This window comes from Pituophis catenifer, unplaced genomic scaffold (assembly GCF_029215685.1).
Source record: "Pituophis catenifer annectens isolate HBS135680 unplaced genomic scaffold, rPitCat1.0.hap2 SCAF_5, whole genome shotgun sequence".
NCBI lineage: Eukaryota > Metazoa > Chordata > Lepidosauria > Squamata > Colubridae > Pituophis > Pituophis catenifer.
In genome coordinates this window covers 14146733-14164932 of record NW_027256885.1, presented here as the reverse complement: position 1 = coordinate 14164932, position 18200 = coordinate 14146733, and the positions used below count along the sequence as shown (strand labels likewise).

Below are 18200 nucleotides of genomic sequence, written 5' to 3'. Positions count from 1 at the left end.
TTAGTCTGTAAGGTGCAAAAAGATTGTTATATTTTACAAAATCTACCGTAGTTCTTGCACTTAAACATCTAGAACAGTGGTCCCCAACCTTTTGGGCACCAGGGACTGGTTCCGTGGAGAGAGGTTTTTCAACGGACTGGAGGGGGCATGGTTTCACATGCTGCCTGCATCCCGCAGATGGGGCTTTGCTTGTTTGCCTGACCCCGTTTCTGGCATGCTGCGGCCCAGTGCTGGTCCAGGAACTGTGGGTTGGGGACCCTTGATCTAGAATTCAAATATACTAATAAGTTTTCTGTGTTTGCCTTAACTGGCCATAGTGTTTCTGCCTGATTGCAGAAACGTCTCCTTTCATCTTCTCTTGCTCTTGGCCTTCCAGCACAGGCACTGGTAGCCACTTCCCCACCCAGCCATAGTCACATGGAAGATGAGATGTTCAACCAGTCCAGCAGCACACCCACCTCGACCACATCCAGCTCCCCAATCCCGCCCAGCCCTGCAAACTGCACAACGGTAAGAAGGGTCCTTTGTGAAGATGGTGGGGGAACATCCATGGGTTCGTGTGAATGAAGTATACATGCATGAACTGATGAGGGCTTCATGAGGTCAGCTTCCATGTTTACTCGCAGGAGAACACCTTTTCCTGTGATGATGCTTAAAGATGCCTTTGAGTTGCACTCGGGGCGCACTAGCTGCATCCACCCAGTTCACATGGCAAGGTTACAAATGTGTTTTGCCATTGTCGCCTTCTGGGAGATGCTGGTCTGCTTAACCAGTCTACCCAGTCCCCTCAAATGCCCAGACAGTCTCCTCCAAATACGAACCAGGGCTGAACTCGCTTCTCATCTTAGAGAGTTGGTTAGATGCTGCTTTGTGCTGAGGTACTCAACCTTTCTTTTTCCTTTTTAGGAGAACTCTGAAGATGATAAGAAACGAGGACGGTCAACAGACAGTGAAGTCAGCCAAGTGAGTTTGAAACCCGGGGTTCTTCATTTTGTAAAGGCATGGTGGGAGAGGCTGGAAATCATCAGTTTTGATTAAGGGGAAGGGCATTAGGACTCTTTTGAGGAGGAAGAAGTGTTGGGACTAGTTAGTTAGAACTAATGGAGGTTCATTGTTTCTGATACAGTACAATCTAGTTTTAATGACTTGAGCCACTTCATGAATTACCCCAGAGAAATTGCTTTGAGAAATCCATCCACTTCAGATCTCTTTGCATGCAGAAATACTGCATATTTTTTTTTAATAAAAAAGTTTTTATTTTCTGATCAAACAAGTATACAATATAAACAATCATTCAAACTATCATCAAGAAAAAGAAAAAAAAATCAATCCTTGATAATCTCAATCTTCAACCCCTCCTCACCACCCCCCACCCCCGACTTCCCAGAACAGAAAACAGGGCATAGATTTCACCAAGCATTCGCTAAAATAAACTAGCTAACTGCAAGATTTAATAACTCCCAAGACCCCTTAACTCCCCTTTTACAATTTCATCAACCTCCCTTTTTATAAACCAAAGTAGCGTATAATCCAATAACTCTAAGAGTTTTAAAGCCATTAACAAATATTAAACATTCAAACCTTAAAAATTCTCTTAATATATCAGTAGAATATTCAATTCATTTGCAAAAACATTTTTCCCCCTCCTACTTTTCTCAAAGTTCAGATATTTTAAAATCTCATTATTCCTCCCTCCAACTTTTAGAATTTTAAAAGATAATCATCAACATAATTAACCATTAATACATAAACTAGAAAGCCAAAAAGGATTAATCTTACATTCAACCATTAATGCATCATATTTAAAAATCAATATTTAACTTTATGCTTTTTCCCCCTCAGTAGTTATAACACCTAAAACATAATCATTTTTAACCATGAGTAAAACAACTACAAAGCCAAAAGAAAAGGAAATATTAAACATTCAAACCTTAAAAATTCTCTTAATATATCAATAAAGTATTCAATTCATTTGCAAAAACATTTTTCCCCCTCCTACTTTTCTCAAAGTTCAGATACTTTAAAATCTCATAACAAAAAATAAACCTTAGATATTCGGCAGTTAAATTTCTACATTTTTTAAGTTCCTAAATTTTCCCCCTTCATTATTCCTCCCTCCAACTTTTAGAATTTTAAAAGATAATCATCAACATAATTAACCATTAATACATAAACTAGAAAACCAAAAAGGATTAATACATTCAGCCATTAATGAACTTTATGCTTTTTCCCCCTCAGTAGTTATAACACCTAAAGCATAATCATTTTTAACCATGAGTAGAACAACTGCAAAGCCAAAAGAAAAAGTTAATCTTCCATTCTTGCTTTCTTTTTATATTTTTTCCAGTCTTTCTGCATCCCTCCTACTTCTATTTTGAGGAGATTTTTCATTTTAATTTGAGGTTGATGTAACTGCAAAAATTGTCCCCTTTTTAAGAAAATTTCCTCTGATTTAGAGCCCCCAAACCGCCTCTTCTTGCTTATATAAATCAGTTCATTCCTTCGTCTGTAGGACCAAAGTTTGTCAAGAGTTTGTGAAAAAAAGTTCAGTTGTTTCTTTTCTATTAAATGTATAAATGCCACTGGGAAATCTCCTTCATCTTCTGAAACTTCGAAAGTCTGGTCATTTACTACTTTTTTCCAAACCAAGTCATAATTTTGAGAGATTCTATCAATTTTTTTAAAAAGAGCAGAGAATAAGCTCGAAAATTCTTGAGAAGATTCTTCCACCTTCTCTGCTGCAATCAGAATATCTCCTGATTTGTCATCATGCTCCGTATTTGTTTTTGTCTCCTCAGTCATTTCTGTTGTTATCCCTTTAAGAATTGCTATTTGATTACTTATAGCTGCAGTATGATTATTCATGGCTTCTTTTATAAATTCTGTAAATTCTGCATCAAAATCCTTATAGCTCTGTAAATCAGCCATTTCTGACACCTCCAAATAGCTTTCAGCACTTTCTGGATCTTCTTTCTTAGAAGCCATTTTATTTTAAAAAGATTTTCTTTCTTCCCACAACCATAAAATCATAAAGTCAGAGCCATCCTTTTGAGCAGCTTTCAGCAATTTCTTTATAAATCACCAAGCGAAATAATCTTTTCCCAAACAGCTCTTCAAAATCTATTCCAGCAACTTAAAGCCAGTCTCTGAGCACGAGTCTATTAGCGAAGACTTTCCTTTCTAACTTTCAGTTTTAAAATCGCAACAAAGAAACGCCATCTTTACTCCGCTCAGAAAATCCAATTAGAAACATTGTATCCCCGGAGTTAAGTATTATACTCGCAAAAAGCTTGTCCTCCTGCTTCTGTTCCGCCTGCTTTTTTGAAATCATTTAATCTTCTGTTTGACAGCAGAAATTGGACGCAACGCCTAGCTCTGTAAAAAAAAACAGAGTCCCCCCGGATCCGGAGCTTCAGTGGGCTGAACGGGGAGCTCTCACCCTCCTAACCCCTGGGATTAATCCAGGGGTTTTCGGGGAGCTCTACCCTCACCCACCTGCTCTCCTCCCCTTCTTTTCCCGAAGGGGAGATTTTCAAGCCGTTTGACAGCTGATTAGCGCTGTCAGAACGGCTCAACGGAATCACGGGGGCGGCGGTCTAAAAAGACCGTCAATGGCGCTGCGGAGCCAACCCGGAAGTCCCAGAAATACTGCATATTGAGGCACTGTTTCTCTCTTGGGCTTACTTGCACCTGCTTCTACGAGCAAGGTGACATTAACGTGGGAATACATTTCACTTGACCAATTCCATGTAAGAATTTCAAAGATAGGTAAGACTGAAATGCTTCATTTGGCTATTTATGAGAAAGGACAAGGGAGTCAGAATTTGAAAATCCCTACAGTTTTGTCTTTGTAATGAGAAAAAAATCTTTGCAATCCTATTTGTCTTTTTCTGGTAGTCCTCACCAACCACAGCTGAGACTGGCAACTTATAAGCATTGTGGTCGTAAGTGACATATCACATGACTCCACCCAACCTATGACGGCAGTTCTGACTGTGGTTGTTAAGTGAATCCCCACAGTCATTAAGCATGATATGTAACTGTGACTTGCAACTTCCTGCCATCTTCCCCATTGGCTTTGCTTGTCAGAAGCCCACTGTGAAAATCGTAAATGGCAATCATGATCTTGGGACACTGCGACTTGTAAATACGTGCTGGTTGCCAAGCACCTCCCAAAAAATACAAAAAACAATTATGATACATTAAATATTTTTTTCAATATTTTCTTAGTATTTATTAGAATAAAAGCAAAAAAAAAAATGAAGGAAAAACAAAAAAAGAAAATAAGAAAATCTCAAAAATTTGGAAAATACGTAACTTGACCATGCTTATAGGTCATCCGTAGTATAGGGTTTCCTGCTTGAGCAGGAGGTTGGACTAGAAGACCTCCATGGTCCCTTCTAACTCTGTTATTTTGTTAAATGACCATGGGGATTCTGTGACAGCCACAGATTCTAGGCTTAGTCATAAACCTACTTGTTCATCACTGCCATAACTCTGAATGGTTGCCAAACAAGCAGTCGGTAAACAAGAACTATCTGTAATTGATTTGTTTTTAAACTCTTCCATTTGTATTTGGTTTTGAGATATAAATGGCCTCTAGGCTCTCCCGTTTGATCAGAGAAGTGGGCTAGACAAATGAAAACAAACTTTCCATTCTCTGTTCTGCCTTAGTCCCCAGCAAAGAACAGTTCAAAAGGTCTCCACAACAACCAACACCAGCCTCCTCCTACCATCCCTCCCAGCTACCCGATGGGCGGCAGCTCTGGCACATCGTCCTCCCTGGGCAATGGGTCTGGCTCCAACAGCAACGGGGCCATCGCTGGCAGCGGGAATGCGAGCAGCAAAGCTAACCCTCCAGCAGGGCATGCACTGACTACCCCAACCCCTTACGCGCAGGCTGTGGCGCCTCCGCCTCCCAGCACCAACGCCTCACAGCCCCGGCCTCCTAGCACCCAGCAGAACGCCAGCAAGCAGAACGATGCAACCAGTGAGTTTGCTGCGGATGGGCCCTGGGTTGCAGGGGTGGCTGCTCTTTTGGATTTTCTGCACTTCCTGGGGTGTAGAACCTGCAGTCATACTGCAGAACATAGTCTTTAAAGAAGCTTCTTGCCATTATTGGGACAGGCGGGTGAGCTTTTGCTTATACAGGTAGTCCTCGAGTTACGACCGCAATTGAGCCCAAAATTTATGTTGCAAGGTGAAACGTTTGTTAAGCGAGTTTTGCCCCATTTTACAAATTTTCTTGCCAGAGTTGTTAAGTGAATCATCACATTTGTTAAGTTAGTAACATGGTTGTTAAGTGAATCTGGCCTCCCCATTGACTTTGCTGGTCGCAGAAGATCATATGACCCCGGGACACTGCAAGCGTTGTAAGTATGAGTCAGTTGCCAAGAGTCTGAATTTTGATCATGTGACCACGGGGATGCTGCAACGGTCGTGTGAAAAAGGTCATGTCACTTTTTTCACTGCTGTTGTAACTCTGAATGGTCACTAAATGAACTGTTGTAAGTTGAGGACTACCTGTAGATCATTGCTGTTACTTCCACGGTGAGCTTAGTATAGGTGGTCCTCAACTTACAACTGTAATTGAGCCCAGAATTAACAGTTGTAGGTCATTGCAGTCTTAGGTCAAGACATCCACATGAGGCATCCAAATGAGCACTGCAGTCACTAAGTGAACACTGCAGTCATTAAGCTAATCCATTTTCCCCAATGGGTGTTTTTTTACTGGAAAAAGGAAATTAACGCTGGAAACCAGCAAAAAATGTAAATTGGGGTCACATGACTGTGGGATGCTGCAAACAGACATAAAGGTGACCTGGCTTCCAAACCCCCAAAATGCCATCACATGATCAAAGGCGGGTATATAGTCATTGTAACTCTGAAAACAGGTTATAAGTTGCTCTGGGGAGGTCTGTTGTAATTTCAAATGGTTGTTAAGTGGCCAGTCATAAAGCCGAGGACTACCTGTATGTAGACTATTGTTTTACCTGAGAACAATCTTCTGCAGTCTGCTGTCCACCAAGTGTGTGGCATTCAGTTCCCATAAATCCTATCAGGCTTGGCAGTCAGTTGAAGTGCAACTCATCCAGAGGGCAGCCAGTTGTGGAAAAAGCTGGCATGGGATAAGCAAGGAATCAAGATGAGAGATCCAGAGCTCTGTGCTTAGAGAGACCTTTAGCCTTTCTGTCTCCTGCCAGGTTACAGCTCCGTGGTAGCTGACAGCAACTCAGATTCAACACTAAGCAGCGGCAACCAGTCGTTGCTTAACCAGACAACGTCACACAACCCACCCAGTCCTTCCACGTGAGTATTTTCTTCCCGGGTTTTTCTGCATCCTCCCTTTGCTCCTCTTTCCTCCCATCCTCTTAATATAACTTTTTTTCCCTATAAGCCTGGCAGCTGGACCCCAGTAACTGCAGTCTCACCAGTACCGTCACATGTTTTTCCAGGTTTAGATTCAGCTTTAATGTGTTTAAAGTTCTAAGTCAGGGCTGTCAAACTCCCGGCCCGCAGGCCAGATGTGTCACGTGCTGGCCACGCCCATGCCTGGTTTAGCAAAGGGGAAAAAAGTCCCGATACATCATGTGACGCTGTCGTGACGACGTGAGTTTGACACCCCTGTTCTAAGTAGTCCAAGGTCTAAATAATTCAAAAAATAAAATTCTTTCATGTTAACCCTCAGGAACTGAGAAACGGTATGGAATATTTTTCTACTTTCTTCTGTCACCTTTGAAAATACTACTGGTAGCCCTCGACTTATGACCGCAATTGAGCCCAAAATTTCTGTTGTTAAGTGAGAAATTTGTTCAGTGAGTTTTGCCCCATTGTACAACTTTTCTTGCCACATTTGTTAAGTGAATCCCTGCAGTTGTTAAATTAGTAACACGGTTGTTAAGTGAATCTGGCTTCCCCATTGACTTTGCTTGTCAGGAGGTCGCAAAAGGGGATCACGTGACCCCGGGATACTGCAACCATCATAAATATGAACCACTTGTCAAGCATTCAAAGGTAAATCATGTGACCATGGGGATGCTGCAATGGTCATGAGCGTGAAAAATGGTCATAAGTCACTTTTTTCAGTGCTGTTGTAACTTTGAACAGTCACTCAACGAACTGTTGTAAGTCAAGGACTACCTGTATCTCTAGGGTCCCACACCCTCCCACTCCCAAACATTCCCATTCTAGACAGGTTTTCAAAAGCGGTTTGCTTTTTAACAATGTCATCCTACAGTCTGGGAATCGCTCCATGTTAGTATAACTGCAGAAAATCTATAACAGACTGACAATAGCACTAAGACTTACATACCGCTTCACAGTGCTTTACAGCCCTCTCTAAACCGGTCAGGATTGAACTCCTGGAGTGAGCAGTGAGTTAGCCCTGCAGTACTGCATTCTAACCACTGCACCACCACGGCTCTTTGTGCTGGATTGCTACAAATATTAGGTCAACATGCCAATTATTATTAATTCAGTTTATTATTTATTAATTCAATTTGTATGCCGCCCCTCTCCGAAGACTCAGGGCGGCTTTATTATTCCTCAGAAATACAGGATTTTTACTTTCATGTGATGATGTAGCATGCATACAGCCTGGAACATGAATAACTTGGAGAAAAGAAATAATAGCTTACTTTTTAAAAAGAAAGTGATGTGGCTTAATGATGATTATTCCTTTGCAAATCCATGCTAGTGAGGTATAGGTAGCCTTTGACTTATCACAGTTTGTTTAGCAACCATCCAAAGTTACAAGAGCACTGAAAAAACTATTTACAATCAGACCTCATACTTACGACCATTGCAGCCTCCCTACAGTCACGTGATAAAAATTCTGGTGCTTGGCAACAGACATGTATTTACAAGAGCTGCAGCATCCTGGGGTCTTGTGATTGCTATTTGCGACCTTCCTAGCCAGCTTCCAACAGGCAAAGTCAAAGGGTGGAGCCAGATTCACTTAATGGCTGCCGGATTCACTTTTAACAACCGTGGCAAAAAAAAAAGTTGCAAAATTGGGTGTGCTTAATGGCCGTCTTGCTTAGTAAGCAATATTCCTTCCCCAATTATAATCGTAAGGCGAGGACCACCTCTGATCTGCAGCTGTAGTTATTTCCTTAAAATCTTATGCCTGTTCTGACTCCTTTTCCCAAACAAATGGGGGTCCAGCTGTCCCAAGGAATATCTTTGTCTTGCTTCATTCTGATAGGAAAGAGCCCAGTGCAGCTCCTCAGCTATCAAGTGTCAGCAACAGCACTGGATCCAGCCTCCTGGTGCCTCTGACTGCCAACCCACCTGCCTCACCCACACCAAACTTCTCCGACAGCAAATCTGCCCAGACATTGCTCAACGGGCCACCCCAGTTCAGCTCCTCTCCTGAAATCAAGGTTAGAAGCCCTCCGGTTCTATAGTAACATTTTTTTCTTTTTTCCCCACCATCCCCCTTTTCCATTTACACAGGTGTCATCTGAGTTTCTATTCCTTTTTTGTCTTCTCACTCATTTACCTTTATATTGTCTAATTTATTAATCTATCATCTTTTATTCATATTTCTTTTCTAACCATGCATAAAATCGTCCCTATGTCTTGAAATACACCGATTCCTCTTTATCTTTTATTCTTAATGTTAATCTGTTCATTTCTGCACAATCTAAAATCTTCTTTATTACTTCACCTTCTGACGGGATTATTTCTACCTTCCAATTTTGTGCAAATACAATTCTTGCTGCTGTTATTATGTGTATAATTAAATACGTATCTTCTTTACTATATCCCTCCGGTAAAATACCCAATAAAAAAGTCTTTGGTTTTAATTCTATATGCTGGTGTAACATTTCCTCTAACCATGTCTGTATTCTAATCCAATAATTTTTTGCTTCTGTACATGACCACCACATATGATAATATGATCCCGGCAAGTGCAAACATTTCTAACATTTATCTGATTTATCTTTAAACATTTTTGCTAACCTTTCTGGTGACATATGCCATCTATAAAACATTTTATATAGGTTTTCTTTATATGCAGTTGCCATTGTTAATTTATAGTTCCTTTCCCATAATTGTTGCCAACTCTCTAATTCTATTGTATATCCAAAGTTTTTTGCCCATGTTATCATTGTCTCTTTTACTTCTTCGTCTTCTAATCTAATTTGCAATAAGTGATTATACAATTTCTTAATCATTTTTTCATCTATCTCAGTCAATATCTCGTCCAGTTCTGATTTTCCCAAATTAAAGCCATACTGTTTCAAATTTTTATTGTATCTTGATTGTATTTGCAATTGCGTATACCAATCTGTCTCAATCCCTTGTTTTTCTAGTTCTTGTTTCTGTTTTAATTCTCCCTTCTCTGTTAAAATGTCCTTTCAAAATATTTGGATTGAAAATAAATACAACAATGGAGAGAGAATGGAAAGAGGAGTAGAGGGTAAGATAGGAGGGGAGAAGGAGAGAGAGGAACAGAAGCAAGGGAAAAGGAGAGGAAGAAAGGGAGGGAAAAAAGAGTAGGAGAGAAGGTTAGAAAGGGGGGGGAAGAAGGGAGGAGTGGGAAAGGAAGGGGAAGTACAGAAGAGGAAGGAGAGGAGGAAAGAAGGTAGAAAAGGATAGAAGAAGGGAGGGAAGGGAAAAAGAAGAAGGAGAAGAAGGATTGTTGTAAAATAAGGGAGAAGAAAGGGTAGAAGAGCAATCCCGAATATAATTAAAAAATCTTTTTTTCTTTAGAAAATACATGTATGTGTATGATTAACTATGGATAAGAGAATGTATATTTATAATATGCTTATAAGAAATAAAATAAACTTTTCTTTAAAAAAAAAAAAAGAAGCAGCCCTCCGGTTCTCTTCTGCCATACTTTTCACCCAACAGACAGTTTCAAAGCATTGCAGTGACCTGTGGGGAAGATAGCTGAGATGGCTGGGAGAATATTCAGAACCTGAAAATTGCAATCTGGGACACACCAAGACCTGTGCTAGAACCAGAGTTTTCTAACTTGTTTTTTTTTTTTTTTGATAATTTTTTTAAAAAAAATTAAAAAACATAAACATAAAATACATCTTTTAGAACGAAGCATTGATCCGATTATAAATTGGTACAATCAGTAATTCATCTTTAACAATATTTCATCTCCACTAATTATCATATTGTAAAAATAATCATAATAAAAAGAAATAAAACAGAGAAAATACCAGTTCACAGTTCACTCAAAAATAACTACCTTTCTATTTTTTCACCTCAAATCTTAATTTCCAAATAACACAACTTAATGTTTTAAACAATTGTTTCCCTAAATTCTATCTATTGCATAATCCCATTATCCAAAAACCCGTTACTTAAATCTTTAAATCCTAACTCAATATCTTTTCATTATCTTTTTATTTTACTATTATCTTAAACAATATCTTAAGTTACAACAAATCATCTTCATTATTATTTATTTCAATATAATCATCCTAATTTAACCAATAATCCCAACATATTTATCTTAATTATTTATCCCAGCACATCATCTTCATCTTAGATCATTTATTTTTACTGTAATTTCCAGCAAAATCATCTTTATTTTTACTATTAAACCCAGTATAATCATATTTATTTACTGTTACTCCCAACTTCAACATCTGAGTCTTACTATCACACCCAGTATGGTCATTCTTGTTTTTGCTGTCAAACCCAGCATAATCCTCTGAATGTAACTGTTAAACCCAGTAGAATCATTTTATTTTTTGCTGTCAATCCCAGCATAATCTTCAAAGTTTTACTGTTAAACCCAGTATAATCATTTTTGTTTTGCTGTCAATCCCAGCATAATCTTCTGAATTTTACTGTTAAACCCAGTGTAGTCATTTTTAATCTCAACATAAGTTTCTTTAATTTTACTGTTATACCCAATATAATCACCTTATTTTATAATCATTACTTATTCATATTCATTCACATTCTCTAATTCAGTATATCTAATCTTGTTTTCATTCTCAGCTTTGTTTACAATTTAACATTGAGGCTTAATTCTTACCTCTAGCATATCCACATATAAAGTCAATAAAGTTTCTTGGATTCTTCTCATAATCATATATTTTCTTATTCATCTATAGAAAGCTCCTTTTTATCAAAACTATCCATCTTTACTTCATTTTTCTATTTTAGTCACATTATTTTATTTTCCATACAAACACCTCCTTTTTAATGTACATCTAAACAATACAATTTCATTTTTTAATCAGACTATTTTTTTATCTTCTTTCCAGCTGTGGATATTTTATTTCTTCATTTCTTTGTCTATCAAATTATAATCCATTTCAAATTCAGTATTCCCAATATTAATTCTTCATGTATCATTTTAATTCTTTTTTGTTCTTTATATTTCCTGCAAAATACATCGTCTTCCTTCTTTTATTGCTACGCCATCTTGCTTCTTTTGTTCCTACGCCAAATAATATCAATTATAAAGGTTCCATTTAATTTCCTCTTTTATTTCCCCCATCAAAAAAGCCATCTGCAGACAAAGAGAAAATTTCTAATCCCAACCACTCACTACTGTTTCTCCATAGTCACCATGCTCCAAGACAAACGGCAAATTACAATGTTTCTTTTTAAAATGGAAGGTGTTACTCTGCAATCCGCATTTCCCTTTCATCAGATCCGTCTCCATTTTATTGTAGTTATATAACAATCCAATTCCGTCCATTTCTTCTTTTAAAATTTAAAAGTATTGAATCTCTTCTTTTTTCCAAATCCAAATCTAATGTACACAAATTCTTTCCAGGATTTACAATATGCCTCAATGTTTATTTATTCTGATTAGTTCAAAACCAAAGTAGTTTGCCTACGGGTCTTTTCCTTCTAAAGTCACTTTTCAAAATCTTCTATGCCCCTGTAATCCACAGCCGCTCTTTTTAGGCTAGGGGTCTTTCAAATGTTAATTATTGCTCTGGCGTTGTTTCAAGCCTAGATTGGTGTCACTCACCCGGCTTCAAAGAGCTCCATTCTTTTCACTTTCCTCCTGCATGTCTCTTGTTTCGGTTTGTCCCAGCTTCGTGGCAGCCGCCATGGCTGCCGCCCCCCACCGCCGATGCAGAGAGTTCCCTCCGACCTCCGAGGAACTTGCCTGTTCCTCTTGGTCGTCCAAGGTGCCTGTCTTTCACCCCCGTCCCTGCAGGACAGTTCGGGTCCAAAGACCCACCGGCGGCGGTTCGGCAGCCGGGGTTTTCGCGGGGCTCATCAGAGCCCGCTATTTCCCCGACTGTCTCGCCGCGACGTCAAACCGGAAGTCCCCTGAGTTTTCTAACTTGTTAATCAGTGTACTGTGTTAGGGTGAACAAAAAGTGTTCGTTTGTTCAGGTGTCTGAAATAAATCTGGGACAGCACAAGGTTCCAAAGAAAGCTTCAGGACAGAGGCAATAACATGGCAAATTTAAAGGAATTTAAAACTTTAAATTGAGGAAAACAGTATCCTAATCATGTATGTGTTGGCAGGAAATGAGCTGGTGATGGTTGGCTAGGAAATAGGTTGAGTTTGCGATACACAGCTAGATAAAACTGTCAATTCTGTGAGGATTTTTTGGCTGTGAGTAAAATTGTGAAAAAGCCAGATTTCTTTCAGGTATCACTAGGAATAAAATTAGATGCTAAGCTGCCAATTTCTTAATTCCCCTTAATAAATCTGTGGTATGATTCTCTATGGAGATTCTCACTCATCCAGGTCGTGGTTGTCCCAAAAGTACTTTTTCAAGAGGCAACTGGACTTTCTGGTTTTTTTCTTTGAAGATGTTTTTACTTCTCATCCAAGAAGCTTCTTCAGCTCTGATTGGATGGTGGGGAATTGAAGGATTTATACTCCTTCCAGACAGCTGGTCATTTGCATTCTTTTAGTGAGTGGTTTTGTTTTTTTTTTTTTTTAATTTGATTTATATGCCGCCCTTCTCCGGAGACTCAGGGCGGCTTACAGTGCGTTAAGCAATAGCCTTCATACTTTTGTATATTTATACAAAGTCAGCTTATTGCCCCCACAAACTGGGTCCTCATTTAACCTACCTTAGAAAGGATGGAAGGCTGAGTCAACCTTGAGCCTTGGAGAGATTCGAACCAGCAGTAAATTGCAGGCAGCTGTGTTAATAACAGGGTGCTTTAAACCACTGTAGTACCATTTTTTAGCATCATGGGCTGAAATTGATACCACAATCCTAAAAAAGGGAAATGACCAAAATAATAGAAGGGTTGGAGCAGTTTTCCAAGGAGAAATATAATAAGTTGTTTTAAACCATAGAGAGGCAAAAGAGAAGTAAGGGAAGACACAGTAGGGATGTATAAAATTCCGCAAGACATGGAAAAAAAGGGATAGAGAAAAAATATTTTTATCCATTTCCCATAATATTTTTTTTTGAAAAAAGTTTTTTTTATTACTTATAAACAAATTGTAAATGTACATTCTCTTATTCATAATTACTCACGCATATACATATATTTTCTAAACAACAAAAAAAAAATTTTTAATTATATTCGGGGTTGCTCTTCTACCCTTTCTTCTCCCTTATTTTACAACAATCCTTCTTCTCTCTTTCCCTTCCCTGCCTTCTTCTATCCTTTTCTACTTTCTTCTTTCCTCCTCTCCTTCCTCTTCTCTCCTTCCCCTTCCTTTCCCCCTTCTTCCCCCCCTTTCTAACCTTCTCTCCTACTCTTTTTCCCCTCCCTTTCTTCCTCTCCTTTTCCCTTGCTTCTGTTCCTCTCTCTCCTTCCCCTCTCCTATTTTACCCTCTACTCCTCTCTCCATTCTCTCTCCTTTGTTGTCCAATATTTCCCCTATTGGTATCCGAGTAGACCCGATTTTCTATTAATATATGCTTTCTTTTCAATTTCTTTTTTTTTATTGAAAAAGTTTTTCAAATACAAATTTTTCCCCCTTTTTTCTCCCCCCCTCCCTAACCCCCCCTCGCCACCCCTCCCCCTGTGACTTCTTCAAAGTAAAACCCAAATTCTTAACAGATTATATAATACTTTACCATCCCCTTGCTCCATCCTCCAAATACTGACCCTTTCTTTCTAATAATATTATTATATCCCCCTTTTACTATACATTTCAAAATAACATTCTACTATAACATTGTATAATAACTTCTGGTTTAGCGTAGTAATATTATTATAACTCCCAATTTAGCAATAATCTGCCCTTTTTCTCCTCCCCCATACATATATCTCTTAAATCAAACCTTTTATGTATATTAATATAACATTTCAAAACAACCTTCCACTTTAAGACTATATAATAATATAACATTTCAAAGCAGCCTTCCACTATAAAGCTATATAATAAATCCTAATTTAACATTTATTCAACTCAGTCTATCCATTTCCTCCACTCCCATAAGTATATCTCTTAAACATCCCTTTTCTTAAACTAAACAAGCAATAAACTAGCCTGTCTCCACCCACTTTCCTACAAAATTACCATACATAACAATTCTTAATATCTTTATTCTTCTGCCCACCCTACTAAAAAAATATTCCCTTATATAGATAAAATCATTGACTTTAAACTTGTAATCCATATAATGTCTTCTATAATGTCTTTCAACTGGATTGTTAACTCCATCACCCATATTAGGGTAACATCACATCCTAATTCCAACAGTATGTTCGGAATCCTCAGTTATCATCTGCCCCCATCAATAATAAATATCTTCATGTATATAAAAAAAAAAAAAAAAAACCACCCGAGTGACATTATAATTGTATTCCATATAGTATCTGTAGTAGTGGCTTTCTTCAAGATTATTAATTCCAACCATCATAATGGGGTAACAACCAGATCCTCTGTGTGCCCCAACGTGGCTCTCTTGCCATGTAACTCAGCATAAACGTAATACATTTATCAAAGAATCCAAAATAGATAATTCCAATCCAACAGTTTAAGGCCCTTTTCACATCCCAAAAATACGGCACTGCAGAGGTCTGTCACTCTCCTCAAGATAATATAAACCAATACTTCGCCTCAACTGTCTTTTCATATATTCAATCATCTTTTAGATAACTGGCAACGCTGTTGCCTAGTTTAAAAATTTTTGGTTTTGTGAGACCTATTTCTTTTTTTCTTGACTTTTTGTGGGTTTGATCTCCATCCTGATTTCCTTTCTATGAGTTGTATATCAACTGTTCAATTTTCGTACTGATCTATAACTTGATCTTGTTGGTTTTGCTTTTGTGGCTTAGATCGCCATTCAGGTTTCTTTTCTATAAGTTGTGTATCAACTGGTTGATTTCCGTGCTTGTCTGTGACTTGATGAGTCATCACATTAGAATCCAACGCCGCTTCTCTCGTATTTATAAGTAGTCCAACTGAGACATCTAAAGGATCCAAAAGCGATTCATCTACAAAGACCTCTGTAGCTCGATGTTTTTCCATTATTTCCAACTCCTTCTGCTTATCCTGTGTTATGTATGAAGATGTTGAACTTCTTTTCTATTTTACCAATTACACATATATCGTCATGATTGTACATTTATATAGTAACATTTTTTCCTTTCCCCCCCTCCCCCTTTTCCATTTACATAAGTGTCATCTGGGTTTCTATTTCTTTTTGTCTTCTCTCTGATTTACCTTTTCATTGTCTAATTTATTCATCTGTCATCTTTTATTCATATTTCTTTTCTAACCATACATAAAATTGTCCCCATGTCTTGAAATACGCCGATTCCCCTTTATCTTTTATTCTTAATGTTAATCTGTTCATTTCTGCACAATCTAAAATCTTTATTACTTCACCTTCTGACAGGATTTTTTCTACCTTCCAATTTTGTGCAAATACAATTCTTGCTGCTGTTATTAAGTGTATAATTAAATATACAATTAAATACGTATCTTCTTTACTATATCTCTCTGGTAAAATACCCAATAGAAAAATCTCTGGTTTTAATTCTATATGCTGGTGTAACATTTCTTGTAACCATGTCTGTATTCTAATCCAATAATTTTTTGCTTCTGTACATGACCACCACATATGATAATTGTTGCCATCTTCTCTAGTTCTATTGTGTAACCAAATTTTTTTGCCCATGTTATTGTCTCTTTTACTTCTTCGTCTTCTAATCTAATTTGCAATAAGTAATTATACAATTTCTTAATCATTTTTTCATCTGTTCCAGTCATTATCTCGTCCAGTTCTGATTTTCCCAAATTAAAACCATACTGTTTCAAGTCTTTATCGTATCTTGATTGTATTTGCAATTGCGTATACCAGTCTGTCTCAATCCCTTGTTTTTCTAGTTCTTGTTTCTGTTTTAATTCTTCCTTCTCTGTTAAAATGTCCTTATATCTCACAATATTTTCCATGTTAATCATATTTGGATGTATCAACGCTTCTATTGTTGGTATTTTCATATAATGTTTTTCTTTCACTCTCTCCCATACTGTTAACAAGCCATTCCTTACACAATGTCTCTGGAAGTATCCATGTATCCTATTTTTCCCATACCATAGAAAAGCGTGCCAACCTAATTGCAAATCATGTCCTTTCAAAGTCAATAATCTTGTATTTCTCAATAAAATCCATTCTTTAACCCAAGTTAACATCGCTGCTTGGTGATAGAGTTCCCAGTTTGGTAGGCCAAATCCTCCTCTGATTCTAGAATCTTGGAGCAGTTTAATATTAATTCTTGCTTTTTTTCCTTGCCATATATATTTCCACATCATTTTATTCTAATTTTCAAAATATTTTTTTCTCCAACTTTATCGGAATCGTTTGAAAGAGAAACAAAATTCTTGGTAATATATTCATTTTAATTAACACTATTCTTCCTATTAGTGATAATTGCAAATTTTTCCATTTTTCCAAATCTTTCTCAATTTGATTTCTCAATTTATAGTAATTGTCTTCCTTCACCATAATACACCTTGAAGTTAATTGGATGCTCAAATATTTCACTTTCTTCACTACTTGAATATCTAACTTATTTATTTATTTATTTATTTATTTATTTATTTATTTATTTATTTATTTATTGGTTCGATTTATATGCCGCCCTTCTCCGGAGACTCAGGGCAGCTTACAATACGTTAAGCAATAGCCTTCATACTTTTGTATATCCGGGTCAATCCGGGTCTTCATTTTACCTATCTCGGAAGGATGGAAGGCTGAGTCAACCTTGAGCCTGGTGAGATTTGAACTCGCAGTAATTGCAGGCAGCTGGCAGCTAAGTGCTACTTAACAGCACTTTAGTCCACTGCACCACCAAGGCTCTTACCCAACTTCTCCATTAGTTGCTTCTTTTGTTTTTCTCTCATATTTTTAACTATAATTTTTGTCTTATCTTTATTAATTTTCAGTCCCGCTACTTCTCCATATTCCTCTATTTGCTCAATTAACTTTGGACCCGTTTCTGTTGGTTCTTCCATAATGAATATTAGATCATCCGCAAATGCTTGTAGTTTATATTCTTCTTTTTTGATTTTCATTCCTTTTATTTCTTTATCTTCTCTTATTTTTCTATTTAAGATTTCTTGAGTCAAAATGAATAATAACAGCGATAGAGGACATCCTTGTCTGGTTCCTTTTCTAATGTCCACTTTTTCTGTCATTTCACCATTTACCATTACCTTTGCCGATTGATTTTTATACATAGTTTTAACCATATTAATAAACCTATCCCCAAAGTCCATCTTTTGTAGTTGTGCGGTCATAAATTGCCAATTCACATTATCAAATGCTTTCTGTGCATCTAAAAATAACAATGCCATTTGTTTCTCTGTATGTGCTTCATAATATTCCAATGTATCCAGTATGATTCGTATATTATCTCTGATCTGTCTTTTAGGTAAAAAGCCATTCTGATCTGAATGTATAAACTCATTTAACAACCTCTTCAATCTTTCCGCCATAATTGATGCAAATATTTTATAGTCTACATTTAATAATGAAATTGGTCTATAATTCTTTATTTGTTGTAAATCTGATTCTTCTTTTGGTATAAGAGTTATATATGCCTCCATCCATGAGTTTGGGGCCTTGGCTTCTATTAATAAGTCATTAAATACTTGTAACATTGTATTACTTAATACATCTTGCAACCTTTTATATAGTTCTGTTGGTAATCCATCTGGCCCTGGGGCTTTGCCATTCTTCTGTTTTTTAATTCCCTCCATCAATTCCATCATCGATATTCTTTCTTCCAGTGCCTTTTTAAACTTTTCTGGAATTTTAGGACTCATCGCT

At 37.4% G+C, this 18200-nt stretch overlaps 1 protein-coding gene across 1 annotated transcript in view; it reads left to right on the top strand.

Moving 5' to 3' along the window:
* Positions 1-18200, top strand: part of CNOT3 (CCR4-NOT transcription complex subunit 3) — a 114286-nt gene that overhangs the window by 28798 nt on the left and 67288 nt on the right. Inside the window, exons 10-14 of the mRNA XM_070944353.1 lie at positions 377-510; positions 907-963; positions 4675-4990; positions 6204-6309; positions 8207-8384. Of these exons, the coding sequence (XP_070800454.1) occupies positions 377-510; positions 907-963; positions 4675-4990; positions 6204-6309; positions 8207-8384 (791 nt within the window). The remainder of the gene's footprint in view (positions 1-376; positions 511-906; positions 964-4674; positions 4991-6203; positions 6310-8206; positions 8385-18200) is intronic.